Raw genomic sequence first — 25,913 nt, 5'->3', positions numbered from 1 at the left:
CCTTATGAGTTTCTGGAACAAGTCGACCGCCCTATTCTCTTGTAGTTTCCTGTGGTCCAGATGGAATGTCTCCACGAAGATAGCGATAGCATCAAGATAGTCGTCAATGGTATTTTGCATTCATGGCTTTGGCCAGAGTTGAAGACTTAATTAGAATAGGTAGTTCATTAATTTAATGGAAACGCGTTTTTCGTGGAACGATCCAAATTTTATCACTGTTCAATACTCACTGCACCATCATACCATAGTTGATACTTTGCTACGCAAAACATGTTGAATATCTCACATCTGAGGAGAGCTATCGATTTTATGATCTCTGTTCTATTTGCAATGAATGGCAAAAAGTACACTCAATCTGCTAGTTCGTCCTCATAAAACACAAGTGGCAGTCCCATGATCATCCTCTTCACTATATCAACCCCATCTTGACCAACTATAACCACTCACAAGACCATAACTTCATCTCGAAAAATGAATGCCTTGTAACCTGACCTCCACTGTCCGCCACCGTATTAGAGCCAGCTTACCGAATATCGGTCCATTGTTCACTCATACAACACTGTCGCAAGCTGACGACCACAGCGATCCATGTACCTATGACATTCGGTCCAACCAATCTTTTCAAAAGGGTAATCAAGGTTATTCTCTTCTGACTCATCCCGACCTTCAACGGGGTCATCATCCTCGCCATCATCAGGTTGAAGCATCCGAAACAAAACCACATCAAGATTGGTTCCATCCAGACTACTAAAGTCAGGCTTAAGACCATTGAACAAGAAGCATGGATTGCATTTGATGGGGCGAGGATGATCCTTGTCAAGCATATAGAACTTCTTACCAGGAGGATCAATATAATCTCCGCGATCGCGGCGATCAAGGCAGATCAGTTCCAACTCAAGGGTTCCAGGGTCTCGTCGGGGTCTGTCATCCCAGCGCAACTCCCAGTGGTGGCAGGCTTTATTGGCAGGACATCCCTCAGCGTAGGGGTGGGCGAGCATAATGACAGAAATCTCAGGACGCAAGGTGTTGCATAAGCGTTGTGTGCCAATCCCCTGGAGGAAGTCTCGGGAGAAGGACTCATTGGGCTTCTCAGATAGCCACTGGTCCGGCTTGAACCTGGGGTCCTGGCTCGGGCCTCGGTCAAATATAACTAACGGGGTGTCACGAAGTGACAGCTTTGAAGGTTCTTGGGGTGAGGACGTGATAATTTCCACGCTGTCGTCGTCGGAGGTAAGACTCGAAGAGCCTGGACCCTCAGGGAAGATCTCCATCATCTCACCATCGAAGTCAAATGCAATTTGTCGGTCATCCTCGATGTGGTTATTGCTGTTCTCGTAGTTGTCTTCATAATCGTCACCCCTAGAAGGAAGAGTCGGATCGACAGTATCAGCATTCACAACGTCTCCATTATCTCCGGCGAGCTGACGATAAACCGCGATAGTGTCATCGATTTCTGCCAACTCTTCCAATAAGAAATGACGTCGGGTATTCAAGTCATCCATAGTGAATCAGTTGTATGACGAGTTTGTAAAAAGGTTTGCGCAAGTTGTTTCTTTCTGAAAGGAAGTTCCGTGTCTAGTGTATCGACAGATATGTTGCATAGAGAGTTTGGGAAGAAATATAGGGCCGATTGAAAATGATTAAATACCTGGACTAAAATTGCCAGTGTCACCCGGGGAATGGCATTGCTCCTGTCTGTGCAGTGAACCTGACGCTTTGAGGTTGTCAGAGCCACTGGTAAGCTATAGCCACATGGTAACAAAGAATGCAGAGCCGAACAATTGATACCGTAAGTTGTTGCCTGAACAGCTGCTGAAGAGCTACAAGAACATAGACAGCATGTTCCCGTTCCCAAGTTGCGAACAATATGCACGGATGAAAGGGCCTTCCTAGGATTGACAGAACAAATTGAAAGACAATGTAGATATGATACAGTAGTCTAAATCAGGGACTAAAAGGTCTGTCCAGTGACAAGGGTCTCGTAGACTAGACCTTCAAAAACAGATCGTTTTATCGCAGCACCAAACCTGTTCTTTGTTAGCTACCTTAGAACACTAGAACATGACAAACTTACCCGTGACATTTCGCAGCCTTCATCAACTTCGCCGCAAGACTACCTAGGCTGCTTGTACTAAACCCACCAAAGTTTGGCCGACATCGGATATCATTCCAGGCCTGGATCGGCGTCATTTCATCCTCATTCGACAGATCAGGTGCCAGTGTCAAAAGGCGTTCTAACATAGATGATGGAGTATTTCCAAAGCTGGGGGATGAGGGGAGACATGGGTTATTTGTATGTGATGTATCGCCGCAAGCTGCCATGAGCTGAGCCGTCGCCGTCAGAGCATGGTTACCAGGCTCGTCGGGCTTCTTGGCATCGCCGTGGAGATGACCCAGACAAGGCTCTTCAATTCTAGTATGTGTCAGCAGAGACTCGATGATAAGTGTTGGAGGGACATACTTTAGAACAAACTCCATGCCTGCAATGATCTGATCCACTTCACCCACGCGCGAGTGGCTCGAGTACCCTTGATTGAACAAGACGGGAGCGCCATGGCCCTCGGATGGGTCAGAGAAGTCTCCGAACGAAGACGGTGATATCAGTTGTGGAGAAGGTACAATGTCCACCGATTGGTAGCCCGGGTCTCCAAGGTACATCGGCGATGCGCCGCTCGACGACCCTGTGGTTCTGGATGGAGTAGCATAGTCATTGATCGGGTAGTTGATCTCTCTAAACCCAGTATCAGTGGAATTGGGACCTAGGGACAGTTGCTGTAGGGCATTTTGAAGACCAGCACGGAGTTGTTCGCATTCTCGCGCGAGTTCCGCTTCCCGGGATCGGGACTTGGCTAGTTCTTCTTCCAACGTCCTGGCGTACTTATCCTTTCGTCCACGGTAGGATCTAAAAGAGTGGGGTGTTAAAAGTGGTTATATAAGACAGTGTCCCTGAAGTTTCTTACTGTTGAGCACGTCGTAGTTGGGCTCTCCGCCTCTCTACTGGATTTTCCTTGGGCTCTTGATAATCGTCAGTAATTCGTCCAAACAAGGGTTAGCAAAAACTCAAACTGACCCCCGGGGTTGAAAATTCGGAAGATTCTATCAGTCATTGTGAGATTGGCGCGAGCGAGGAGGGAACGCGAAAAAGGTAAAAATGATGAAAGATCAGTAAAGACGAAGAAAACAACGACTCCAGTTCAGGTGCTTCATTCTTGTTTCTTATCCAAGATTAGTCAACGGGCGAGCATTGTTCCCATTGGTTCTGGTGAGCGCTAGCTGAGTGAGACCCTTGTATCAGGGGCGTTTCGGCGTCGTCCCCTCATTTTGGGGCACCGAAGATGAGAATATCAGAATTTCCTAATGGGGAAAGGTTCGTCTTACTCATGTCAGCCCTGACACGGAGAGGGATTAGCGAAAAGGCTGTGATATCATGTCTCAAGGAGAAGACCGAGTGGTCAAGAAAGATTATTGCTATTTGCAAGGATACCTAAGTAATAGTAACATTGGCGAATCCAATAAGTTTGTTTGCACAAATTTGAACTTGATCACATCAAATATCGTTAACCTTGTATGGTAAGGTTATCCATATGCTAGAGCACCCATTTTGATCCCTGTCATCGTGTTCCTTACGCGCCAACAAAAGGTCTCTCTTTTATATCACTGAGTTGTAATTATCTACACACCAAATGGCCAAACATTGGCAATGAGGTCAATTTCTTCTTTTCTGCCACTGGGAAAATCTTGAAATGATGCTATGGCGCTTCCAAAATGGAAATTGTGATTACGGAGTTTGGAAACACAGATCTGACTTCCAAACAGGGGCCATCAGACCCCGGTTTCACTTTAGCCGGCAGCACGGCAACCAAGTCGCATTATGTTGTTTCCGAACTGTGGATGGTTCTTCAGCATCGTTTCACATTTTAAGCAAGTGGGACTTTCGATTTGGCCGTTTATGTTGCAGTGAAAATGCTACCTTTCCTAATGAGGAGATTCAGATTACTTCGATGTCGAGTCTCTATCCCTGCAAATAGATTGTATAGAGATGATAAGTTTAGATGGGAGATTGCTATAAAGAACATCGAGACGCGTTCAATAAACTCAATATCTTCATTCAATCACTCAAACATTCTTCTCTCATTCATTCTCTGCAGCAGGCCTGCTTTTTAATATTTTTCTTTCTTTCTACACTCTCTTACCAACTTCACCATCAACACATCAACCAACATGTTCTCTTCAGGATTCTTTCTCCCAGCTTTACTCTGGCTTGCGCAGGAAGCTACCAGCCACCCAGCATGCAAACCCGGAATGAACAGCAATGCTATGACAGGCAAGGCGATCTATGTTCTCACCAACGAGAAGGCGAACGGTGTCCTCGCGATCCCAATTGGCCAGGACGGTACACTGTCTAAGGGCAAGGTTACCATGACCGGCGGTGCAGGTTCCGTAGCTGTTGACGCTGAGGGCAAGCCCGCTACGCCTGACGCTTTGATCAGCCAGTCTGCTTTGACGATTGCAGGCAACGTGAGTCTAAACTTTCTCATAGATACCATGAATCATTTGCTAACTCTAGTCCAGAACATCTTCGCTGTCAACGCTGGTTCCAACACTCTTAGCATGCTTAGAGTCTCACGATCTGATCCCACGAAACTACAAATGGTCGGCAAACCAGTCCAAGTCCCCGGCGAGTTTCCCAACACAGTCGCTGCTTCTGCCAAGAATGGTGTTGTTTGTGTCGGCTCAACTGGTGCCAAGGCCGGCGTTTCTTGCAGCAGCTTCTCGCGACAAGGACTCGGTGCCATGGACGAACTACGAACGATCGACCTCGGTCAAACAACACCTCCTGCCGGACCTACAAACACACTTTCACAAGTACTGTTCTCGGAAGATGAGTCCATGCTGTTCACAATGGTTAAGGGCGACCCTGCTGTGAATAATACTGGCTTTATCTCCGTCGCAAATGTCGAGATGAACAACGGAGTCGCGGCTGTGAGCAAGCAGGATGCCCGCAGTTCACCTGAAGGAACAGCTGTGCTCTTCGGCTCGCAGGTCATCCCCGGAACATCAAAGGTCTTCGCTACAGATGCTTCCTTCGGCGCAGCCATTCTCGATGTCGATCCTAACAACTGCGAAGCCACCACCGCCGCCAAGGGAGCAGTCGAAGGCCAAACTGCCACGTGCTGGGTCGCCATTTCTCCCGCTACCAAATCTGCTTTCGTGACAGATGTCGGCCGCAACCGAGTTGTCGAGATGAGCCTCGAGGATGCGTGCGTTGTATCTGAGCTTGACTTGACTTGCAACGGTGACCCTGGCCTGATCGACCTCGCTGCTTCTGGCAACTTCCTCTACGCTCTTTCACCTGGAAATGGTACTACTCAGGCTGCTGTCACAGTTCTGGATGTCTCGGGTGGATCTGGATCGGCCAAGATGGTGCAGCATTTTGAGTTGGCTGGTATGGCCAGCAACACTGCTATGGGAATGAAGGTCATGTAATCATTGGAAAAGAGCAAATGGGGGTTGGTAGGATCTGGCGTTTAGATTATGTACTAGGATAATACAAGATTTTCTCTTTGGCTTTGTTCCCTTACTAGACTCGTCCCATGTTACAAATACTTTTGACTCTTGGTCAACAAGGAGTCCGCTGTTTACGTCTGGAGCTCTACCACTGGTCCAATTATCTTTGGAGGGATGTTTGGAGCTCCTCATTTGCCCTTTCATATTTGATTTTCTCATCCTCAAGCCACTTTTCCCTTCGCTGGCTTTAAAATTAACCTTCCGGGAACGAACACTCATCGAGGTTCTCTCTACCGATTTAAGCTCTCAGCCACAAGTTCCAATTATAAATAACTAATCTAGCTCGCGATGGGGCCACGAGTATTGCTTTTCTTTATTTCCCCTTTTTATTGCTTTTCTTTCTTAACACGATAACCTCGAAGCAAAAATTCCACGAGACTCATCTTCGGGCGCTCTGACTACTTGTTCTACTGTCCACTTCCCAAATCTCTACTACTTATTCCTTGTACTGTCGACTATGAGATACGACTCTAGATTCAACAGCTGCACAATTTGCGGCATCGCGCTTAGACGCTCAGAGGGTTGGAAGACTGATGTCGTCGCATTGTCTGGCCCGCACTGGCCTCAGCTACTCGAGTCGCCTTCATCTTTAAGGGTCAACGATGATCAAGTTTCTCGCCACGCCACGAAACCAGACTACCAACATCCTTCCCTTATTTTACTTCCCCAGGAGCAGAAGATCTATCCTCATGCTACCTACGAATTGAATAAGAAGTCTGATAAACCTTCAGAATGGGAGGGAATCATGTTTGTTGGGCTACATGCGGCTTGCGAAGATCTTGCCAATCGGGTCATGAAGAAATCTTATAAGGCCAGGTTAAGGTCTGTTGGGGACCTATGGCTGACCCTCGAGCGCCGTTGTGCTAGTCATATGTACTGGAACCGTATTTCTAACAGCCACTTCACCCCTAAAGTACCCGAAAACAAACCCGGCCTACCGTTTTCAGTTGGTCTTGGACGATATTTTGTTCTGTCTCGAAGTATTCAACTATATGGATACTACGAGGATAGTTGGGTAAGTCTGATATTCACTTTCTAACAAGCCTAAATTTATTTGCTGAACTTCGATGCATAGTGGAATGAGGACCCCGTCAGCATTCCGAACCTGACCACCCTACTGATCGCAAACCTGAAGCCCGAAAAAGACGTTTCTGGCAAATTGCCTAAAACCCTCACTGGGTTTCAGAAACGCCTTGAGTATCTCCCGCGAGAATTGAAGGACCTCATTTACTCGTTCCTCCATAATGATCATCTCCCCTTGGATTGTACCTATATCATGCCTCAATCTATGTGGAAGCAGGTATTCTTTCAAGTCCCCTTCCTTTGGGACCTTGATGAGAAAGAGATTGAAAATAAGACTGGTGCAGGAGATTTGAATGGTCAAAACTGGGATTGGGAGAAGATTACAAGACAGGTCGTGACCCCACCAGCAATCCCACGACAAGACAGCATTGGCGGTGGTGGTGGTGCCTGGAGTTTTCACAAGGTTGGCCTCAGTGTCCCCGGTGGCTTCACTAATCGGCGTCGAATCTGGCAGATACTTGAAGAAATGTATCCCAACGACGTACGTCACTAGACTAGTGCTGAACTAGTCACCGAGAGATCAGGAAGGTATTGGGGGAGTATATCCGAATGGCATTAACCATTGATGCTGAACAGTATGAGGAGGAGAAACAGCTTGCAAATGAATCTTGGGATACTCTGAGGTGTTAGGCCGTACTGGCCATGGGAATTACAAAGTCAGCCAGCTCAACTCCTAACATCCAAAAGTCGGCAGAAACACACAGCATTAGCTAAACATCAAGTTATAGAACTACTTCACCACATTCTCAGTTCGTATAGGGCTTCGCTGCCTTCATTTCGCTGACCGCGTTCTTCTAATCCAGCTGATAGAGCGGGTCAAGCTTGGCTGACTTCTGAAGAAAGACATATCTATTGACAAACCAAGGCAACCATTGTCGAAGTTGATACGCGACGTGGCGTCTTGTTGGAACTCCAAAGATGTAATCCAGCTCTTCCAATGTACGTTGCCTGTAGCGCTCCGGTCAGTCACAGAGATATTCAATCAATCCACTATTCACTTACTTGGTCTCTGGGATAATTAAGAATATCACGATAAATGCTACAACATTGAGACCTGCGTAGAAGCCGAAAGCCCCAGTTGGCCCGAGACGATCAAGAAGGGAAGGGAATGTCAAGGTCAAGGCACTGCCAACCGCGTTGTTGACGCAGATGGTGAAGGCTGAACCAATCTCCCGATGCGACAGTGGAAATGCTTCGGAGAAATAGATAGAAGGTAGCGGTCCGATGCCTAAAGAGTCAGCTTCTGATAGATTGGTGATAGAAAACTCAACTTACCAGGTCCATACATGGCAGTGAAGAGGTAGATGAAGAAGGCGATAAGCGGTACTCTGGCACTCGAATCCTTGTCGATCTGAAAACTGAATCCTGCCGCCAGCAAACACCACGCCATGTTGGGAAAGGTAACAAGGAGCAGATTTCGACGACCAAAGGTGTCAACCATATAAACAGCAGGAAAGGCAAAAATAAACATGACGAGACCGAATCCCATGGAAGCGAGAAGACAGTCCCTGGTGGAGTAGTTCGCAGCAGCGAAGATGGTAGACGAGTAGAATGCCATGATGTTGATTCCAGAAAATTGCTGCGAGATGACGATCCAGGATGATGCAACCGTAGCTCGTCGAAGGCGAGGGACGCTTACCAGCTCCCACATACGGCGAGCGAGTGTCTTTCCGCCAAAAGCATCTTTTTCTTCAAGGATCTGACGATGAGCGTAGTACAAGTCTCGGGCTGCTAGTATTTCTGTGTTGCGAATACGGCAGAAGACTTTGAAAGAGTCTTGGTAGCGACCCTTCTTGATCAGCCAGCGAGGGGACTCTGGTATAGGCGTTAGCATCTGATACATGTATAGCATGGGAGAATACTGACCAGGGCAGAGCCAAACAAAAATGACTACCGGAATAGCCGGGACAAACGCGGCTGCAAGTTGGAAGCGCCAAGCAAGGTCACCGATACGATACCAGATGAGGTTCGAACAGAATCCTACAAAAATGCCAAAAGCAACCCATAGTTGAAAGCTCGTGACGATGCCACCTCTGATAGATGCTGGAGCAATTTCGGCAGAGTAAACCGGAATGGTCGAGATCTTGATACCCATTCCCAAGCCCATAAAGAGACGACAGATCAAGAGTCCCCACCAGTTCTGGGTAAAGGCTTGAGCAAGTACCGGAAAGATACAGAAAAGGCCGGTCAAGAAGATAGCGCCTCGTCGACCAATTCGGTTGTTGATAGGGTCGGCTGCCCAGGCACTCAACAGACCAAAAAGAGTAGGGCCAGAGTTTATGACACCTATAAGAGTAGTTTTATGCTCAATGCCGAATTCTTGGGGGAAAGATAGGTTTGCACCATTCGCTCCAGTGTTATCCCAGCCTTGTACGGCAGAGCCAAGAGAACAGAGAGCAATGCCATAGTAGAGGCTACGAGGAAGATGCCACTTATGAGTCACTTCCCGTTGAAGGACACGTTTATCATCGTTGGTTAGCTCTTCGATGTTCTCGTAACTTGTAGGGTTTTGAGCTGCGAGTGCGCCGCGGTAGAAGACGTCTATCTTGTCCTGGAAGTCGTAGTCCTGACAGAAGGCATTAACTTGCGTTCGCAGGTCAGCTCGAGAGATGCCGGCCAGAGGGTTTCGAATTCTGCACATCAGCAATGTGAGCAATTGGCGTCTCGACTTTTAGGTAACATACTTAGCATTCGCATTTCGAGTAAAGTCCTGCGGCGTGAGATGGTCGATGTGTTCAACATCGTGCTTGACCTGATCTTCGATATCAGACTTGCGGTCCATGATGCTTTCTGAAATCTGTAAAAGTACTGATAGCCAATTGATAGCTCTTGAACAACATGTCTGTTCATCAGCGCAAGAGGGCCACTTTTATACTCGTCGATCAGAGCATCAACTTGCGGGGGCGACTAGGTTCCCCAGAGTATCAACTTTCGCTCCATACTCTTCTTAGAATGGCGCCACTTCCACCCCAGACTGAATCATTCCACCCCGCATAGGATTTCACATCATGTGAGATGAGGCAAACAAGAATATTCTTGAAGTGCCGGATCTCGGCAAACTGAACAATTACCCCCGAAGGAGCTGCTAGTGTAATCGGGTTAACCACCCGATTGGCCGATTCGAATGTACTAACATGCTGATGCCACACGCAGGGCATTGGAACACACAGGGCACGAGCGGGGAACACTGGACGTGAATGGACTGGCACACGCAGGGCATAGGAGGGGAATAGTGCACAGAGACTTGGTACACGCAGGGCAGGTTACATTACGGTCGCAAACTCGGTAATTTGGGGTCATTTGAAGACTGGGAACTTGGTGGAAGTAAGGTTATAAGCGTATTCGTCGTCCGCCTTCTATGCTACACCAAGAAGATCGAAAACGAGCATCCTTCACATCTACCAAGCAGAGCGTTTTACAAACATTATCCATCATGGGAAGCACCGGAACTCAATCATGGCTTGACAAGCTTGAAGAGCAGCGTACGTTTCATCTGGAAAAAAGGCCTTGACGAGGTAATACTGATGATGTTAGTCAATGTGGATGTCGACTGGATGGCTCCAGAATGGATCAAAGCCATGCCCTTCAAGTTCCACGATCAGACCAGCAATCAACTCTGGGTTGACATCCAACTCGGCGACGACTCAAACAAGGAATTGTTCGAGCAAACTTCAAAGGAGCTCAAAGGCCAAGGCTGGCTCGCCATCTACACGCGCATGGTAATTGATGCAGCTCAACAGTATTGATGTAAAACCTGCTCACTAGCTCACAGGCTGTTCTCATGTGCAAGAAGAACATCGATTCCATCCAAGGACGTGTTCTTCTGCAAACACTTCCCTCCAAGGCTTACGACACGCAAGCTACTCTTGATCATGCACGCCTTTACGATAAGGAATTCGCCAGAGCCGGCATCTCGCGAGAGCGATTCTGCATCAAGATCCCTTCCACTGGTCCTGCGCTCAATGCCGCAAAGATTCTCTCCGCCGAGGGCATTCCAACACTTGGCACGGCACTTTTCAGTCTTGCGCAAGCTATTGCTTGCAGTCAGGCTGGTATGCTGTACATCAGTCCTTATTACAACGGTACGTTACGGAAGAAGCAGTACGATTATAGCATTGACACAAAACTACAGAAACGCGGGCGCATGATGAGCTATCTCTGTGGCCAGACGTTTCTGACCCTGCGCTGGAGCATCCTAATTCTCCACGTGTCGTCCAGATCCTTGAGACATACAAACGGCTTTACAAGGAAACTGGAAAGGAACAACCCCTTGTGAAGAACGCCAGGTAAGAAAGACATCACCATTTCCAGTTTGTTTCTGACAGATCCCGAGCTTTATCACGCCTCAAGAGGCCATGGCCGCTGGTGAAATGGGATGCCACTCAGCCACCATCTCGCATACCGTCCTCGAGAAGCTTTCCAAGCTTCCATACGACGCTTACAAGCAACCCGGAGAAGGTCTACCCAAACCTGTCCATGCATATAAGAACGCCAATCCATTGCCGGAGCGTCTTAAAAAGCTCCTCTCTATCGATCCCTTGGCTGGACCAAACTGGGATGGAAAACTAGCTAGCACTGATGTCGATTATCTGGCGAACGGTGGTGCTGAGATTGATAAGGCGAATGAGGCTGATAAGGCGACCAAGACTCGCTTGGCTGATGCGCTGACACTGTTCATTGGTGGTGAAGAGCGAAGCAAGGCCAAGGTTGAAGCCATGCTGGCTACAGTGTAGATAAATCTCGATATCGCCCGAAATTGACCACCAGAACAAGTTTCTCAAGAATACTAGAAACAATATTGTTGAAGTGTTGTATCTGGCCCAAAATCCATCGTTGAAAGAGGAAAGTCTGTACCCCAGCCCGTGAGAGATATCTGATCGCTTGTAGGGTCCGCAAGGAACTCGTGCATGTTGGAGATTGGCCTGCCGTTCTCTAGTTGCGGTTCTGCAATTGAATCCACGTTGGGCTCCGCCATGTGCTTCAGCGGCATCATCATGGCTTGATTTGGCAAATGTTGCGTTTCCATCAGTGCCATGGTCGTGTTCAGAAGGTCATTCGGATCAGATATCGGGTCAGCGGCCTCGAATGACGAGCTTTGAAGTAGATTGCTTTCTCTGTTGCCTAGTAAGGCTAGGTGGGGTACTGCTGCTGGATGAATGGAATTGGTCGGAGGAGAAAAAGAAGGCTGGGAAGTCAGATCGTTGACGATAGTATAGCTCGTGTCCACTGGGGCTAGTTCCTGTACATCTGCGCGAAGGCCTTCTGATTGTTGACCTCGAACTCTGGTCTCAAGCTTCCCCAACTCATCAAGGTTGATCTGGTTGTTTGTAGCATGACGTTGAGGCATCGTGGCGTTGGCTCGCCAGGTATTCACCTCAGCCAGCAACTCATCTCGCTCGTGAATCATAGCTCTATAAGCCTCTATCACATCCAGACACGCACCACGCTCAAACTGATGACGTTTTATACTCTCTTCAATCACGTCGTGCTTTGACAGCCTGGCGGGGTTCTTCCCAGCTAGCGCAGGCAGTTCTTTTGCCAAGTCCTACAACAAAACGTTAGACAAGGCCTAGTACAGATTAATAGAATGACCTCACATTGAGTCGCTCTCGAAACAGCTCTCGGCGTTTCTTCTCAAAGATGCGATGTGCAGCCCGATCATCTGCCGTGAAATTGCGGACGCGCTTCTTGGGCGGTTTTGTGGAGGCACCATTTGGGCCGGCGGCTGAATCACCAGACGCGAGTTCTGCTCGTGCTGCTGCTAGCATTTGTCTGTAACTTCAACTTGAACCAGCTTGAACTCTTGCTTCCTATTATTTAGCAGGTAATCGTACTCAAGATATCAGGCTGAGGATACGTCAGCTGAAGTTGAGTGCCGGATATGGGTCGAGTTAGATGCCATGCTTCTCCACACGTGAGCATTCCCCTCATCTTAAAAACATCGCTAGCAAATCATATCGTTAGCCAAGGCTTGCCCTGCACAGGTCAGAAGTTACTGGTGGGATAAGTTTATCCACTTCTGTTGGTTATTTCGACATATTAGCATCGAGAAGCATTGTTGCACAAGCTCCGCATCGAAGGGTGTACGATATCGCATGTTGGACCAGAGCATGTAATTGTCTACAGTTATTGACAAACATGAGAAATAACTGACAGTATCTACGCCATTCTCGTGTCCGTATTCCTAAAATACGCATCTCTAGCGCCCGTTCCTGACTCGCGCAACAACCTCTTCGATACTCTCCTGCGGTACTCCCAACGAGTCATTATCAAGGATGCCTCTTGTCTCAAAATTCGCTTGAAATCTTTCCTGGACAATAACTGCAAGACCCAGTCTTCCGATAGCCATCAGTCTCGGCATCATCTCAGTGGCTGTTGCAACGATCTTCTGTGCCTTGGCGATCTCTTCATCCGTCTTAACATAGGTGACCTCCCATCCTTCCTTACCAACGAGCTTTTGCTCGGCCTCAAGGAGATCATTCAAAGACAGCTCTGACGATGAGATATAGACAATACGATTCGCTGTTTCTTCAGGGTGGTTGAGAATGCCGACGACAGCTTGACCGACACCATCACGTGTAGTAGCGGTAAACTTGGCATTCCCGTCATCTAGGATCTGAGCTGTCTTGGCCCCAGGATCGATACCAAAAAAGCCGACTTGAATGGAACTATATGAGGTTATCAACAGCAGTACTACACCCCGGGAATTGAAGGAGCTTACAAATCTAGGATAACTCCGCAAGCAACTTCAGTCCAAGACCAGCCCGGCTGCTCGAGAGACTTGAGGTGCTCAACCATACGAGCTTTCGCTGCTGCGACAGGAAATACTCTTACAGTGTCTTGGTTAGTCGTGTCAGCGCCGTAGCCCGACGCGATCAATCTCTTCACACCGGCCTCCACAGAAGCACGAGCTAGCTCGGGGAGATGCTCCTCTGCTGCGAAGCCCAAAGCCAGTACCACAGCATCATGGCCACGAAAGACCTGTACCATCTCGGGTGGTGGATACTCATCGTGTACTTGAACAACTTTTGTCGTGGCAGGATATTCGGCTGGCTTGGAGCCGAATCTGTTGATGACGGTGATATCGAACTTCTTGCTGTCATGCAAAGCTTTGAAGATGAAGGCGCCGATCCGACCGGAAGCCTAATAATGTCTGTTCGTCATTCGGTCTTACTACTGGCTATCATTACTTACGCCAACGATGGCTACTTTATGTAGCGGGGACGACATCCTGAACTCAGGTCAGCGTTAAGAGAGCGGGGCTTGATGGAATTCTGAATGCTCTGGGTTCTGCTCGAAGTCAGAATTACTCGGCGGCGGCGTAGAATTTATACGTTTTACAGAGTCATACGGAGAATTTCCTCTGGCTTATCATCAGATCTCATAGAATGTGTCCGACTTGCTGAATGTGTCCGACTGATCACGTCATTTTGCAATGCTTACACCGTGGGCTGGTTATCTAGGGACGGAATCCCGAAGGGAGTTGTCAGATTGCAAGGTAGATTCATCTGTAAGTGAGTGACAAAGGACCCGCCAACAGCAATTCGATTTCGGACTCACCTTTTAGTTATCAAACTTGAAGGTCTCAGGCCAATCTTTCCAGCCTTGCAAACAATGGAACGCTTTCAAAGGTGTCCTATGGAATTCGTGGCAGACCACTACTCTAGGGTACGTGTCTGACAAGCTGCATTGCCCCAGCTTCAGCCTTGATTGCGGGGCTTCAGGTCCTTCAATCAATTAATCCAGAGCGACAATTCTTAGCTCCCCGTCTGAGTCATTGACCGCCTGAGCTTTGACTTGTTTATTATTGTAAATGCTCTAAATTCTTGATAAATATCCTATTTCGCCCAATTTCTTTCATGCTACCTCCTTATAATTTTTCGTTGCTTTAAGACCCCACCCACAACGCCCTTCAACAATGAATTCCCTACCCGATGAGATTGTCAGCATTATTATCACGAAGGTCACAGCTCACGAACTTGCCCAACTATCACGAGCTTGTAAAAGACTCAATAGGCTTGCTGAGCCCCTTTTATGGACCAATATCGAGTTCCATCACCATACATTCCACCAAGCTAGCGACTTGAAAAAGCCCTCGCCTATTGCATCTGCATCACACCGATTCTATCACTGGGACACTGAATACCCGGGACAATGCAAAGCAGAAAAATTCTTCGAGATGTTGCAGGATCTGTTGCTTGAGGATATAGGCCGACTGAAAAAATTGTGTTCACGAGTTGAGTCAATCTGCACGGTTGTTCGGTCTAAGACAGACTTTTGGCGAATCTTACCATATTTCACCAACGTCAAGGCTCTTGAACTATATGGCGACTCCTCTTATTTCGACCAGGATGCGCATAGATCTTTCTGCCAATCTGCCACTGTACTTACGAAGCTCCGTCACGTAAAGCTCGATGGCTCTATACCTCTGGCCGTCGCCAAATGGATATTGAAGTCCTGCTCAACCGTCGAGCGACTGGAGCTCGGACTACTTGACAAACCTATAGAATCAAGAGCAACTATGGAGGACGATTTTCAATGCTTGCCTGAAGATATCTACAGTCCACCCGAGGGCCCCACGTATGGTAGACTCCGGGGATGGGCTGTCATACCTAGACCCTTATCCGGCTTCTTACCTTTTCACAAGGATGCGACGTCATTGAGATTGCCACGACTTCGACATGTACATCTCTGTCAGTCATCGCAGAGCAACCTGTCAGCAAGAATGGTGAGCTATTTCTGGTCAACAAGTGCCGAAGTCTCCGCCCATAAAGACTGGGATAGTATTTTGCAAGCCTCATGTGAAACGCTCGAGACACTTTCCGTAGAGCAACAAATTGGCATAGAGCATGGAGACGGTGCCGTAGATGATGCAGAGGGATTCTTCCGAAGTGACCAAGACGGTCTCGGTAGCGAGAGGTTGATGCTTATGCTTGAGAGAGCTTTGACGACAAGAAAGTTTCCCGCATTGAAGCGCGTTTATCTGAAGGGAATTGTTGTTGGGTCGAAAGAACGTGGTGAGCCGATTGGAGATGTACCTGGAGGTCGGTTTATGAGGTTTCTTCTGACAAAGGGGATTGCATGCGAGGCGAGACTTGGGGAGGGGTACTGGTTTGATGGTGATGATGGTACAGGACCTCCTGCTGAATGGGATGCGTGTGATGATGACTGGGAGGAGGAACTCTTAGCAAGCGTTGGTAGTCAGCAATAAGTAAACGGTCTTTTCTTGTAGTAGAAATTGTATCTGCTGGCGCCGCAGCGCACTGGTAGTCGTCTTGATGCAAGCAGTCGCATCATCCATGTATCAACCTGCCATTGACTCCTCTTCACTGCATCGGCGAATCTTGCCCAGGCAGGCCAGGGTCATTTTTAGGGAATTCATGCCATACCCTATCGGGCTAGTGTTTTGTTATCCATGTTGACTTAGTTATCGTAGCTCAGGTGAACGTCGCGAGGAGAAGTATCCTTTAAACAAGCTGAGATGAGAGTATGGGAATGGGGATCTTGAGCTTGCGTTAGATTTAGCTGGCAACTGTCGTCATTAAAGTGACTTCAAACATAATATGATTTAACCATTTCTTCAGCACGTTTTCTACCATTGAAACGATGCATGCTCCCCCCACCTCGAACCCTGCACGAACTGACACGTCTCCCCATGCTGATCAACTAACCCTCGGCCAAGCATCTCATTCGTTCGTCTACCACCAAGTCTCGTCACTATAATTCGCCGAACCCCCCCAAATATGGAGTAGAACAATTTACCTTATCATTATTTCCCCCGACCGAAAATTCCCAGATTGTTTTTTCGGTTTTTCTCTTTTTCCCACATAGACTCTGCGCTATATAAGCTCCCGAAAGCTAAAAGGACCCCAACGAACAAGGTCTTTGCGACAAATATACGAGAACTCAGAATGTCGACACCGCCAGCGGCTGCGACAAGCCCGAAGAGCGAGAAGAGTCCTGCCAAGAATACGGCCAAAAGTCCCTCAAAGAGCCCCTCAAAAAGCCCCCCTCAACATGCGCAGGTGAATGTTGGAGATACCGGCATTCTGGAACCTACGCATTGGCAGCAGCTTGCCGAGGTGAGATAAGGCCGACAAACCAACAGGCTTACGGGTTTCATGTTGGTCGCTTATGTGCATACTATGCTGACATGGTTGTAGGAGGAGAATGCCAACGCAGACGATGATGCTCATTCGCTGAGCGAAGAAAGTCTCGCGTCCTCAACAGATTCAGTGTCTTCTAGTATTTTCGAATATCGCAAGCTCCATGGGAGGACATATCATAGGGAAATTGGCAGTTCGCAGTACTGGTAAGGTACTTCGGTGTGTATTCTTCGTGATCCGAGGCTCACTCAAATAGGGCTGCAAACGATGAAAGACAAAGCGAACTACTCGACATCAAGTAGGTTGAACCGCAATTTATATTCAGAATGACAACTGACTTCTACTAGTCACCACTGTCTGACCCTGGGTATTGGAGGAAAGACGCACCTCGCGCCCCTTGACACTGAGAAAATTACAGTGAGCGACGAATGGATAGTCTCTCAGACATGATTGAATGTTAACGTATTTAAAAAGAAAGCACTTGATATTGGAACCGGTACCGGTATGTAAAACCTACCTCGATTATGCTGTGTGCTAGCTAACATGCCATTTAGGTATTTGGGCTTTGTAGGTCCCCAGAATGCAATTCGAGACGCGCGCTGACCTTCGGCAGAGATTTTGCCGATGAGTATCCTAACGTTGAGGTTATCGGCACCGATGTATCGCCAATCCAGCCCTCCTGGGTGCCACCGAATCTGCAATTGTAAGTCGCCTAAACCAATTCCAGGCTCTTCATTGCACCTATTGACATGTTTTCAGTGAGATCGAAGACTGTACCCAAGAGTGGACATTTGCTCCCGACTCAGCTGACTACATCCATATCCGCTGGCTTATCGGCAGTATTCCTGACTGGTACAAGTTCTTCCGTGAGGCCTACAAAACCTGCAAGCCAGGTGGTTGGGTCGAGAGTTTCGAACCTTCGGGTATTATCACCAGCGACGATGACACAGTGAAGGAGAGCTCTGCGCTGGGCCAGTGGGGTAAGCTGTTCATCGAGGGAGCCAAGAAGCTAGGTGTGAGCTTCTCTATATATGAAGAAGAGCTGCAGCGGAAAGCCATGGAAGCTGCTGGCTTTGTTGATATCCAGCAATTCGAGTACAAGGTACGCAACCCATGTATGAAGTCGCGCACAATGACTGATAACATTCGACTGCAGACTCCAATTGGCGGCTGGCCCAAAGATCCAGCGCTGAAAGAGCTCGGCCAGTTCGGCAAGCTTGCCTTCCTTGCTGATCCCGAAGGGTTTGTGCTTTTTGTAGCTAACACAATCGGTTGGACGGAGTCGGAAATTCATGTGTTCCTTGCGCATGCTCGGAGGGAGATTCACTCGGGCAAGCATCATCCTTACTACAAGCAGCGAGTTGTTTGGGGCCGTAAGCCTGAAGAGTAATCAGATATTCTGTTTTGAAGGCTCGGGTTTCTTACATAAGTGCATTTTCTGATGTTCAGAGTGGTCCTGTCAGCGGCGAAGATGGTATCGCGCTACTGCACTCAAGCAGTCTGATTTAGTTGTTGATATTTTCATTTAATACACGAATGCTGATTGAAGGCCTTCTCTAATTATTGAAACGCGTCGTAGGGTTGTGTTGCACATGAACTATTGATTCAATCATGGAGATCTCAAGCTTGGGCTGAGAGTGAGGCCCAGATCCACTATTTCAAGGGAGGCCACCGAGCTACATACGTTCGAGACGGAAAAATTACCAACATGCCCGACCCTACCAATGATTACAGTATCACAGCCAAGGAAATCTTATTTTCCTCGGGGTTTAATTTATCAGCTGGCTGATAAATGGATAACGGCATCGGGCCTTGTCTGTTGTATATCTAAAGGTATTGCAAGATGGGGCTGGCCTTGGTGAACCAAGCAAACCTCATTACTCGTAACGTGCAATCATTTTACCACCGTTCAAAGTATTATCAAAATGAAGATTCCCGAGAGTTTTAATAGCAAAGCCATCATCACTCACATTACAACAGCAACTGCGATTGTTGATATCGATGGTGTCAAGTTCATCACTGATCCCATCTTCGACGACGCTCCTCAGAGCCATGACCGGTCACAAGCAATTGGGCTAAAACCGGGAGAGTTCTTCCTCACCATGCAAGAAGGCCCCGCTATACCAATCAGGCAAATCCCTATCATTGACTGCGTCTTGCTCAGTCATGAAGATCACGTGGACAACCTGGATGAGACAGGCCGTCAACTCCTCATCGGCCGCAGAGTCATTACTACGCCCGACGGTGCAAAGAACCTATCTGACTATCCTGGCACATGCGCTATCGAGCCGTGGCAAACCTTGAAGTTCCGACTTGGGGGCGAAGAATGGAGCATTACTGGTGTGCCTTGCGTCCACGTCCCAGGCGGCCAAGTCACTGGCTTTCTCTTGCACAAAAGGTCCTTCGGTACCAGCCCAAATGGACGCCCAAATGTGGTTTACTTCACTGGCGACACTGTATTCATGGAGGATGAGTTCAGGAAGCTTCGTGAGAGCTATCATGTCGTGGTTGCACTCACAAATCTTGGACAGGCAATGTTGCCAAGCCCCAAGAGTCCTACAGGATTCCTAAAGATCACGATGGGAGGGGAGGATGCCGTGAGAATGATGGAAGTTCTCGAGGCTGATCGCCTTGTTCCTATGCATTTTGAGTCGTGGACGCACTTTACGCAGGATGGTAAGGCTTTGGAGGAGATCTTTACTTCTGGAGGCTTGGCGAATAAGGTCAAATGGTTGTCTTCAGGCAAAGAAGTCAATGTGATCTAGTTTGTCGAAGATAGTCGACAGTCTTTGATAGATAGTGAAAGGAATGGCAAGCCAAGTTCAAAAGAAACCAAAGAATACTTGCACTTCACTCTTCCCGAGCCTCTCCCTCACCTTTCATGACTGAACAAATCCAAGATCCGCCAATTGATACAGCAACAATTCGGCCTCCACTCGCTCGCCAGGTCCCGAGACCGAGCAACTTCCCGTTTGAAACATGATACGTACCCACCAGAGGATATCGAACCATTCCGTTTGACGCACGCAGCACCAGATCATATTCGCGGGGAGTGATGAGCCTCTGTACCACGCAAATCTCTGCTGAAATGTCACCCGGCGGTGCGAGAGCTTGAAGAAGGGATGTCCATTCGGGTGCCGTGACATCGTCTCCGAAAATGATGCCATTACCTTTGCCGCTGCGGATGGGCTTGAGGATGTAGCCGTATCTCAAGTCGGGAGAAGTGAGGGACATTCGCAGCAGATCTTTCAGCTCGTCAGAACCAGGAAGGAATGTTTCCACGATGCCAAGACGTAGGGCTTCAGCTTGAACTGGAGTGACTGCTCCGCGCGCCACTAGCTTCGGGATCTCTTGTCTCACAATCCCCAGCATCCGCTTGTCATGTACGAGAAGTATAGTACGCATATCATTAAAACAGCGCTGGCTGATTTGGCGTAGCATTTCCGGCTCAAGGGCGAGGAGTTCCCGCTGATGTAACTCAAGCCCGACTTGATGTATCTCTTCACAAATTTCACCATTTGGAGATACAAATCTCCAGGTGTTGGGGACTTGCCCATCGCGATCGTGTATGACACAGCACAGCCGGAACCCGCTTTTGCTGCGTGCATCCGGAAATAGTCTCAGATCTGCGGGGGAAATGAGCCGTGGCTTTACGCCGAAACGATGTTGGACAGCATCAATAAACATGTGGATATCGATACCTTTTTCGGCACCTTTCAGAAGATGGAGTGGATACTCGGGATCGAACAAACTGAATAACCCTTCCAGTATCTGCTTGTGTCAGTACAAATTAAACGAAAGACGCGTGGGTATTGTCTTACAGTGTCCGGGTCAGTGGTGGGCATCAGCTCCGTCTCCGCGCTCCCCAGGCTATCGTTGGTTGCCGCCTGGCCATAAGCCTCATGCATAAACCCGTTGAACGAGAAACGCGCATTGATTTCCGTAATGCAGTAGTTTTCTTCGCGCTCGCTGTTGTCCTCCACGAGAAAGTCTGGGCGCCATGATCCCCGACACTGCGAGAACTGCGGCAGGTTCCCGATAATGACTTGGCCCTCGATCCACTGTATGACATGTCAGCTGCCACCTCATTTCTTCTTCCTGTCTCAAAGACGATGGATTGACGTACTTGCAGAAGCTCCTCCTCTTTAGCCTCTAGCGGCATACGCTCGGGGAACCTTGCGTCTCTGTCACTCCACCAGCGTTGCACAACATCCGTGATTGCCGCTGTCAAAGCTTCATGAAGATCTTTCAGCTGCTGTTGGTGATGTAGACCCACTAGGACAGGCCGCGGACATCCTGCCGTGTAAGAACCCTTGTGCCAGAGATTTGCAGGGCAAAGCTTCAGCAGCCTTTCCTGGAACCGAGATTCCTCAGTAGAGAAGTGTGCGACGTCGAAGCTCAGTTGCGATATGGACCGAATTTCTCCACGACCTTCCCCGATGTGTATTTGTGTTAGTTGTTCAGCTTGCATAGTGTACGGATGAATTTATGAAAGTGAGTCTAAGTCATCAGATGGTGGATGACCTCGCCTGAGGCTATTTATGCTTATGGAGGGGGCATCATGTAGACAGACTTGGCTTTCATAAAGATCACCATTGATGTAGGTGTTTTTGAGACAATAAAGCCACAAGGAGGACTGCATTGGTGTCAAAATGGGGACGGCCGTAGAATAGTCAGCTCCAGCTAAAGTTACAGAGAGGACATTACGGTACGTACTTCGACGAACGTCGATAATAGACTGAATTTCCTCGAACGGCTCTGTTATCTCCAGATCTTGTTCTATCACACATCCTGCTATGCCTTCCGCCATGACGCATAGACTTTCGCATCTCACAAGATTCGGCATCCTTGGGTCGACATATCCTTGCCATTTCATTCGTTCCCATGGCACACTACAGCCCAGTCCTCGGGTTCTTGATGCACCACATATCTCCTGTGCTCGTGATCCTGGACATGTTTACGAAGTTGCAGCAGAGCTTCAGTCTTCCGGTCTACTCAAGATCTGTCTGGGCTTTCCCGATGACTCTTCTGACTACCTTCGGGATCTTATCTTGAGTATGCACAAGCATCATGGTCATCACTTGCCGATTACTCATAGTGCAACAAGAGGCTGGTTCTGGGATGTGCGGCCGAAACCAGCCGCCGCTACAGGAGTTCATCAAGCCCGATCTGAAACTATGAGTGAGTTCGCATGGCACACCGACTGCAGCTATGAAGATCCACTGCCGAGATACTTTGCCCTCCAGGTCCTACAACATGATCGGTATGGAGGTGGCACCCTCTCTGCGATGAACGTAGCCAACCTCATAGGGTTTCTATCACCGGAAACACGAAAAGCGTTGAAGGCGCCCGAGTTTCGAATGCAAATCCCGCCCGAGTTCATCAAAGACCCTGAGAAATCATTTATTACTGGCAGCATTCTCGCACCAGATCCACACTCAATCATTATCCGCTACAGACACGACATTATTGCGCCACTGACTACTCGGGCTGCAAAGGCACTGGAAGAGCTGAGCGCCGTACTGGTACGAGGCGAGATACAAGCGTCTTCAAGTATGCATCTGAAGTCGTCCGATCTGCCAAAAGGTTCGATTATCTTGATGGATAACCGCCGATGGATGCATGCTCGGAATGAAATTGAGGATCCAGAGCGCCACCTTCGGAGGGTGAGATGGGATGCACAAGCATTCAATATCTCCGATCGGGATACTTAGAGCGGGGAAGGGCAAGACGAACCAATAGTTCAAACAGGTCTGAAACAAATAGTTTTTCACAAACAATAGGTTCTCGGCTATGGATTGCTGTATGTCTATTTGTAGAAAATGGCTCCGCCTCATGCAGGTCATACGAAGAAGCCCTATGCGCTATGAACAATCTGATACGGAGCCAATTATGAGTACCAATCGGTCCGCGAGATTTGCATGAGACAAGCTCGCCTTTGGGACGAATAGCTAAATATAGCTTTTTGAGGTACTAATAACCTTTTACGTATTCAGCCTCTCGCGAAATTTCGAACATTTCCCTGCATGAATTGCTGCTTTTACGTCAATTTTCTAGGTTATAGTGACACAAAATGCCTTAATTTAGTGGTTTTCGGGCTCCATGTCTGAGCAGAATGCGAAAGATATATGGACTCAGCCGTGTCTCGGGCAGGGATTCTTCCGAGACATTTGACAGCTCAAGCCACGGCAACGATACACGGGCTACTGAGGCAACTTCAGCCGACGTTACCAAACTTCTTGTTCACTGTATGCAAGGTGAAAAAAGACTAGAATGCTTCTCATGGTTAAGCAATTTTATAATTCGGTCGGGAACCGGCTACGGATACTACCTTGACACAAACAGTTGGTACTCGGTGCTGAAGTTCAGGATGTCCCCCAGCCCGGCATATTCATTGGCAGACGTGCTTGCTATTGCACGAATACACCCTTTCTACTGCTCTACTCAGTACCCACCAGACGATAAGACCATTCAGGATGCAAGAGAGAAAGCAGCATCGAAGTACGAACGGCCTGACTTAAAGTCATGGCCATTGCTTCGGAGAAGCGATTTGTAAGTTTGTCATTCACTTCATAGGCAGTATTTGATGGCATCAGATATACCGTAATTGAACGGCTGATCAATGACACCGACGCGAGGAACACGTATCGCCACAATGTCTACACCAGCGTTACGGGTGGAGGAGGAGGCGTATCAAAGCCTCTGTTCTTTGCAACAGATGTGCTTAAGAACCGTCGGCATAGGGCCCTCTTCGGCGAGTTTCTCAAGAAAACCGGCATCATTGAATGTGGAGACTGGGTCCTGTCGACCCATCACGGCGGCAGTTTGTACAGGTTTGCAAAAGCGCTGCCATCAAAGATCCATCACCACTAACAACCTCTTAGATCGCTTGATCTTACACTGGAGATTATGGAAAATGCCGGGGCTTCTGTGCTAGCCGCTGGCCACCAATGTCCGCCTGCTACTGTGGTACAGATCTTGCAAGACTTTAACGTCAATGTCCTCGCCGGCGACAGCAGTCAGATCATATCGATTGTTCATCAGATATCGACCATTCCGGACATAAAGAATAAGATCAAGATCACAAAAGTGATCTATACGTCTGAAGGGCTTTCTTTAATGCAGAGAATCCAAATCTACAAGGTGCTTGCCCCGGTCGCCATATACTCTATACTTGGTAGTGCAGAAGCTGGGCCTTATGGAGCTAGCAGTCCCTTTCTCGTCGATTTTGACCCCCAATCTAACCATAATGATTTCATTATCGATACGCGGATGACAATCATTGAGGTCCTCCCTCTATCTTGCGCGGAGAGTGAGAGCGACGAGATCCCTGAACCACTGCCAGACGGAGAAACAGGTGTCATTGCACAAACGGTGCTGACACGTCTGCGCCACCCTGTGATACGTTACATAACTGGCGACATCGGTTCCCTTCATTCTTTGCCACAAAAATCTGTTGGTCGGCTTGCCAAACATGATGCGCCTCATTGCCGCATTCTTCGCCTACAGGGCCGCGACCATCGCTTCAGTTTCATGTGGGATGGATGCGACTTTCAATTCGACAAGCTGAATACTATCTTATCTAACCCTCAATCGGGAGTTCTCCTGTGGCAGGTGATACTAGACAAGATGCAACCGTCTCAAGAAATTTCGTTGGAGATTCGTCTGCTGGGCGGCCAGAGCTCGGGGGATACAGCGCATTTGCAGACCCTTTTGGCCCGGCTGAAGGCCTGTCTTGATGTCAGTATTTCGAATGAGCACAGATTCAAAGTCACATTTGTCAATGATGCTCTGGGATTTGAGCTGAGTGGGACTGGGCGAAAGGTTATTCGGTTTGTTGATCACTCATTCTAGTACTGAGTGGTACCGCAAATTATTGTCAAAGATCTATATAGGAATATCGCGGGATAAACCACCATAACTAGCGAATCACTGTGAGCTTTCAATTTTGTCCTCTATAATGGCCATGAATCATTGAAAGGAACTGTGTTCCTGTTCTCAAATTCTGTGATAGGACCGAGAGGCAGGACACATTCAAGAACGGGTTTTCCAGTGACATAAAGGCTTAAGCAAGTTTAGTCTTATCCTAGTAAGCATCTGCATCAGTTTATTTTAGTGCTTTGTCTCAATGTCAGAAGTTCTTTTCTCCATAGAACTATTTCTGGTCACAGTCACACAGGCGACAGGAGAGGGCCTGTTGCAGTCAGTCATCAGTATATCTAGCATTCAGCCAAAAGCAAGATCGTAGGCAACAGTGAGGGCGACGACTATTTTGACCGTATGTTTTTTTTTTTTTTTTTGTGTTCTTTCACTTCGTGGCCTTGAGGCTGAAGCCTCTTTTTGACCCCACAACCCTATCACAGACCTCCTGCCATTTGTCGATATCATTACGACGAGTTTAACCAAGATGTTTAGCGGAGCAGCAAACGTGACAGGAGGAAGGTGTGTGCTGCCATACAAAACATTTAGGCTTGATGGCACTGACTGCTGACACATACCCTAATATAGCGTCATTATCAATCCAAATTCTCGTCACTATGCGGAGCTGCACGACGCCATGCGAAGTCGATATGGAAATGTATCGTGTTTCCCCCAGGACATTTCCGTCCTCAGAGACAACTCGATCAACCTGGTTGAAAGGGTGCGGAAAGCCAACCAAAATACTGTGAATGTCCTACGTGTTTTCGCCAGTCACCGTGCAGTTGCTCGCGTCAACCATCCATCTCGCTTCCGCGGCCTAGAATACACGAACTACGAAAGGCGCCGCTGACAAACTGGAGGTCATGGCAATGTCTTCAGTGTGGTATTTCGCAACCGGGGAACTGCTGAACACTTTTACGACCATTTGGATGTTCACAAAGGCCCAAGCTTCGGAACCAACTTCACTCTTGCAATTCCTTTTGTCCAGCTGATAGCACATGATGAGCAGGAAAGCATCAAAGACTCCGGCATTCCGAAACATATCATCCGGACCAGTGTTGGGATTGAAGATTCCAGTCGGATCTGTGCTAAGATGAAGGAGGCATTGAAAGAAGTTGACAATTTCGAAGTGGGTCCTGAGTCTGAGTACTGAATCATTAGGGTTTAGGCCATACAAGAGTAGAAGTATACGTTCTTTAGTAGCCATAAGGGCTACTATCAGGCAAATATCTTCAA

The 25,913-nt window shown here is 48.1% G+C and overlaps 15 protein-coding genes; 9 read left to right on the top strand and 6 right to left on the bottom strand.

The window, feature by feature from the left end:
* Positions 1–545: 545 nt before the first annotated feature.
* On the bottom strand, positions 546–1,502 carry FFUJ_14714 (uncharacterized protein; the record flags this gene model as incomplete). Its single annotated transcript, XM_023576679.1, has 1 exon — positions 546–1,502. One exon carries the CDS (start codon positions 1,500–1,502, stop codon positions 546–548), a length of 957 nt encoding a protein of 318 aa, XP_023429800.1.
* A 449-nt stretch (positions 1,503–1,951) lies between these two features.
* Positions 1,952–3,107, bottom strand: FFUJ_14713 (uncharacterized protein; the record flags this gene model as incomplete). XM_023576678.1 has 5 exons in its annotated part: positions 1,952–2,027; positions 2,075–2,413; positions 2,462–2,902; positions 2,961–3,015; positions 3,071–3,107. The coding sequence occupies 5 exons, from the start codon at positions 3,105–3,107 to the stop codon at positions 1,952–1,954; spliced, it is 948 nt and encodes a 315-aa protein (XP_023429799.1).
* A 1,114-nt stretch (positions 3,108–4,221) lies between these two features.
* FFUJ_14712 (uncharacterized protein) lies at positions 4,222–5,487 on the top strand (the record flags this gene model as incomplete). XM_023576677.1 has 2 exons in its annotated part: positions 4,222–4,518; positions 4,573–5,487. 2 exons carry the CDS (start codon positions 4,222–4,224, stop codon positions 5,485–5,487), a joined length of 1,212 nt encoding a protein of 403 aa, XP_023429798.1.
* Positions 5,488–6,025: 538 nt separating this feature from the next.
* On the top strand, positions 6,026–7,144 carry FFUJ_14711 (uncharacterized protein; the record flags this gene model as incomplete). XM_023576676.1 has 2 exons in its annotated part: positions 6,026–6,583; positions 6,644–7,144. 2 exons carry the CDS (start codon positions 6,026–6,028, stop codon positions 7,142–7,144), a joined length of 1,059 nt encoding a protein of 352 aa, XP_023429797.1.
* A 301-nt stretch (positions 7,145–7,445) lies between these two features.
* Positions 7,446–9,433, bottom strand: FFUJ_14710 (related to transporter (major facilitator superfamily); the record flags this gene model as incomplete). XM_023576675.1 has 5 exons in its annotated part: positions 7,446–7,599; positions 7,654–7,879; positions 7,927–8,466; positions 8,518–9,284; positions 9,336–9,433. 5 exons carry the CDS (start codon positions 9,431–9,433, stop codon positions 7,446–7,448), a joined length of 1,785 nt encoding a protein of 594 aa, XP_023429796.1.
* A 651-nt stretch (positions 9,434–10,084) lies between these two features.
* On the top strand, positions 10,085–11,384 carry FFUJ_14709 (related to Transaldolase B; the record flags this gene model as incomplete). XM_023576674.1 has 5 exons in its annotated part: positions 10,085–10,133; positions 10,186–10,370; positions 10,424–10,733; positions 10,784–10,937; positions 10,985–11,384. The coding sequence occupies 5 exons, from the start codon at positions 10,085–10,087 to the stop codon at positions 11,382–11,384; spliced, it is 1,098 nt and encodes a 365-aa protein (XP_023429795.1).
* A 53-nt stretch (positions 11,385–11,437) lies between these two features.
* FFUJ_14708 (uncharacterized protein) lies at positions 11,438–12,419 on the bottom strand (the record flags this gene model as incomplete). XM_023576671.1 has 2 exons in its annotated part: positions 11,438–12,196; positions 12,249–12,419. The coding sequence occupies 2 exons, from the start codon at positions 12,417–12,419 to the stop codon at positions 11,438–11,440; spliced, it is 930 nt and encodes a 309-aa protein (XP_023429794.1).
* Positions 12,420–12,850: 431 nt separating this feature from the next.
* FFUJ_14707 (uncharacterized protein) lies at positions 12,851–13,881 on the bottom strand (the record flags this gene model as incomplete). XM_023576670.1 has 3 exons in its annotated part: positions 12,851–13,319; positions 13,373–13,794; positions 13,846–13,881. 3 exons carry the CDS (start codon positions 13,879–13,881, stop codon positions 12,851–12,853), a joined length of 927 nt encoding a protein of 308 aa, XP_023429793.1.
* A 688-nt stretch (positions 13,882–14,569) lies between these two features.
* On the top strand, positions 14,570–15,862 carry FFUJ_14706 (uncharacterized protein; the record flags this gene model as incomplete). The annotated part of the gene is made up of 1 exon (XM_023576669.1): positions 14,570–15,862. One exon carries the CDS (start codon positions 14,570–14,572, stop codon positions 15,860–15,862), a length of 1,293 nt encoding a protein of 430 aa, XP_023429792.1.
* Positions 15,863–16,562: 700 nt separating this feature from the next.
* FFUJ_14705 (related to TAM domain methyltransferase) lies at positions 16,563–18,147 on the top strand (the record flags this gene model as incomplete). XM_023576668.1 has 9 exons in its annotated part: positions 16,563–16,733; positions 16,815–16,963; positions 17,014–17,055; positions 17,105–17,174; positions 17,232–17,259; positions 17,312–17,324; positions 17,371–17,460; positions 17,517–17,859; positions 17,914–18,147. 9 exons carry the CDS (start codon positions 16,563–16,565, stop codon positions 18,145–18,147), a joined length of 1,140 nt encoding a protein of 379 aa, XP_023429961.1.
* A 535-nt stretch (positions 18,148–18,682) lies between these two features.
* Positions 18,683–19,522, top strand: FFUJ_14704 (related to Zn-dependent hydrolases of the beta-lactamase fold, putative; the record flags this gene model as incomplete). The annotated part of the gene is made up of 1 exon (XM_023576667.1): positions 18,683–19,522. The coding sequence occupies one exon, from the start codon at positions 18,683–18,685 to the stop codon at positions 19,520–19,522; it is 840 nt and encodes a 279-aa protein (XP_023429791.1).
* An 85-nt stretch (positions 19,523–19,607) lies between these two features.
* On the bottom strand, positions 19,608–21,228 carry FFUJ_14703 (multidrug transporter family protein; the record flags this gene model as incomplete). XM_023576666.1 has 3 exons in its annotated part: positions 19,608–20,528; positions 20,579–20,818; positions 20,884–21,228. 3 exons carry the CDS (start codon positions 21,226–21,228, stop codon positions 19,608–19,610), a joined length of 1,506 nt encoding a protein of 501 aa, XP_023429960.1.
* A 337-nt stretch (positions 21,229–21,565) lies between these two features.
* Positions 21,566–22,471, top strand: FFUJ_14702 (uncharacterized protein; the record flags this gene model as incomplete). Its single annotated transcript, XM_023576665.1, has 1 exon — positions 21,566–22,471. One exon carries the CDS (start codon positions 21,566–21,568, stop codon positions 22,469–22,471), a length of 906 nt encoding a protein of 301 aa, XP_023429790.1.
* A 656-nt stretch (positions 22,472–23,127) lies between these two features.
* On the top strand, positions 23,128–24,611 carry FFUJ_14701 (uncharacterized protein; the record flags this gene model as incomplete). XM_023576664.1 has 3 exons in its annotated part: positions 23,128–23,309; positions 23,354–23,590; positions 23,642–24,611. The coding sequence occupies 3 exons, from the start codon at positions 23,128–23,130 to the stop codon at positions 24,609–24,611; spliced, it is 1,389 nt and encodes a 462-aa protein (XP_023430027.1).
* A 553-nt stretch (positions 24,612–25,164) lies between these two features.
* FFUJ_14700 (uncharacterized protein) lies at positions 25,165–25,527 on the top strand (the record flags this gene model as incomplete). XM_023576663.1 has 2 exons in its annotated part: positions 25,165–25,199; positions 25,266–25,527. 2 exons carry the CDS (start codon positions 25,165–25,167, stop codon positions 25,525–25,527), a joined length of 297 nt encoding a protein of 98 aa, XP_023430012.1.
* Positions 25,528–25,913: the final 386 nt, after the last annotated feature.

This window comes from Fusarium fujikuroi, chromosome FFUJ_chr04 (assembly GCF_900079805.1).
Source record: "Fusarium fujikuroi IMI 58289 draft genome, chromosome FFUJ_chr04".
NCBI lineage: Eukaryota > Fungi > Ascomycota > Sordariomycetes > Hypocreales > Nectriaceae > Fusarium > Fusarium fujikuroi.
Note: the sequence above shows the minus strand (reverse complement) of the source record. Positions and strands in the feature narration are given on the sequence as shown.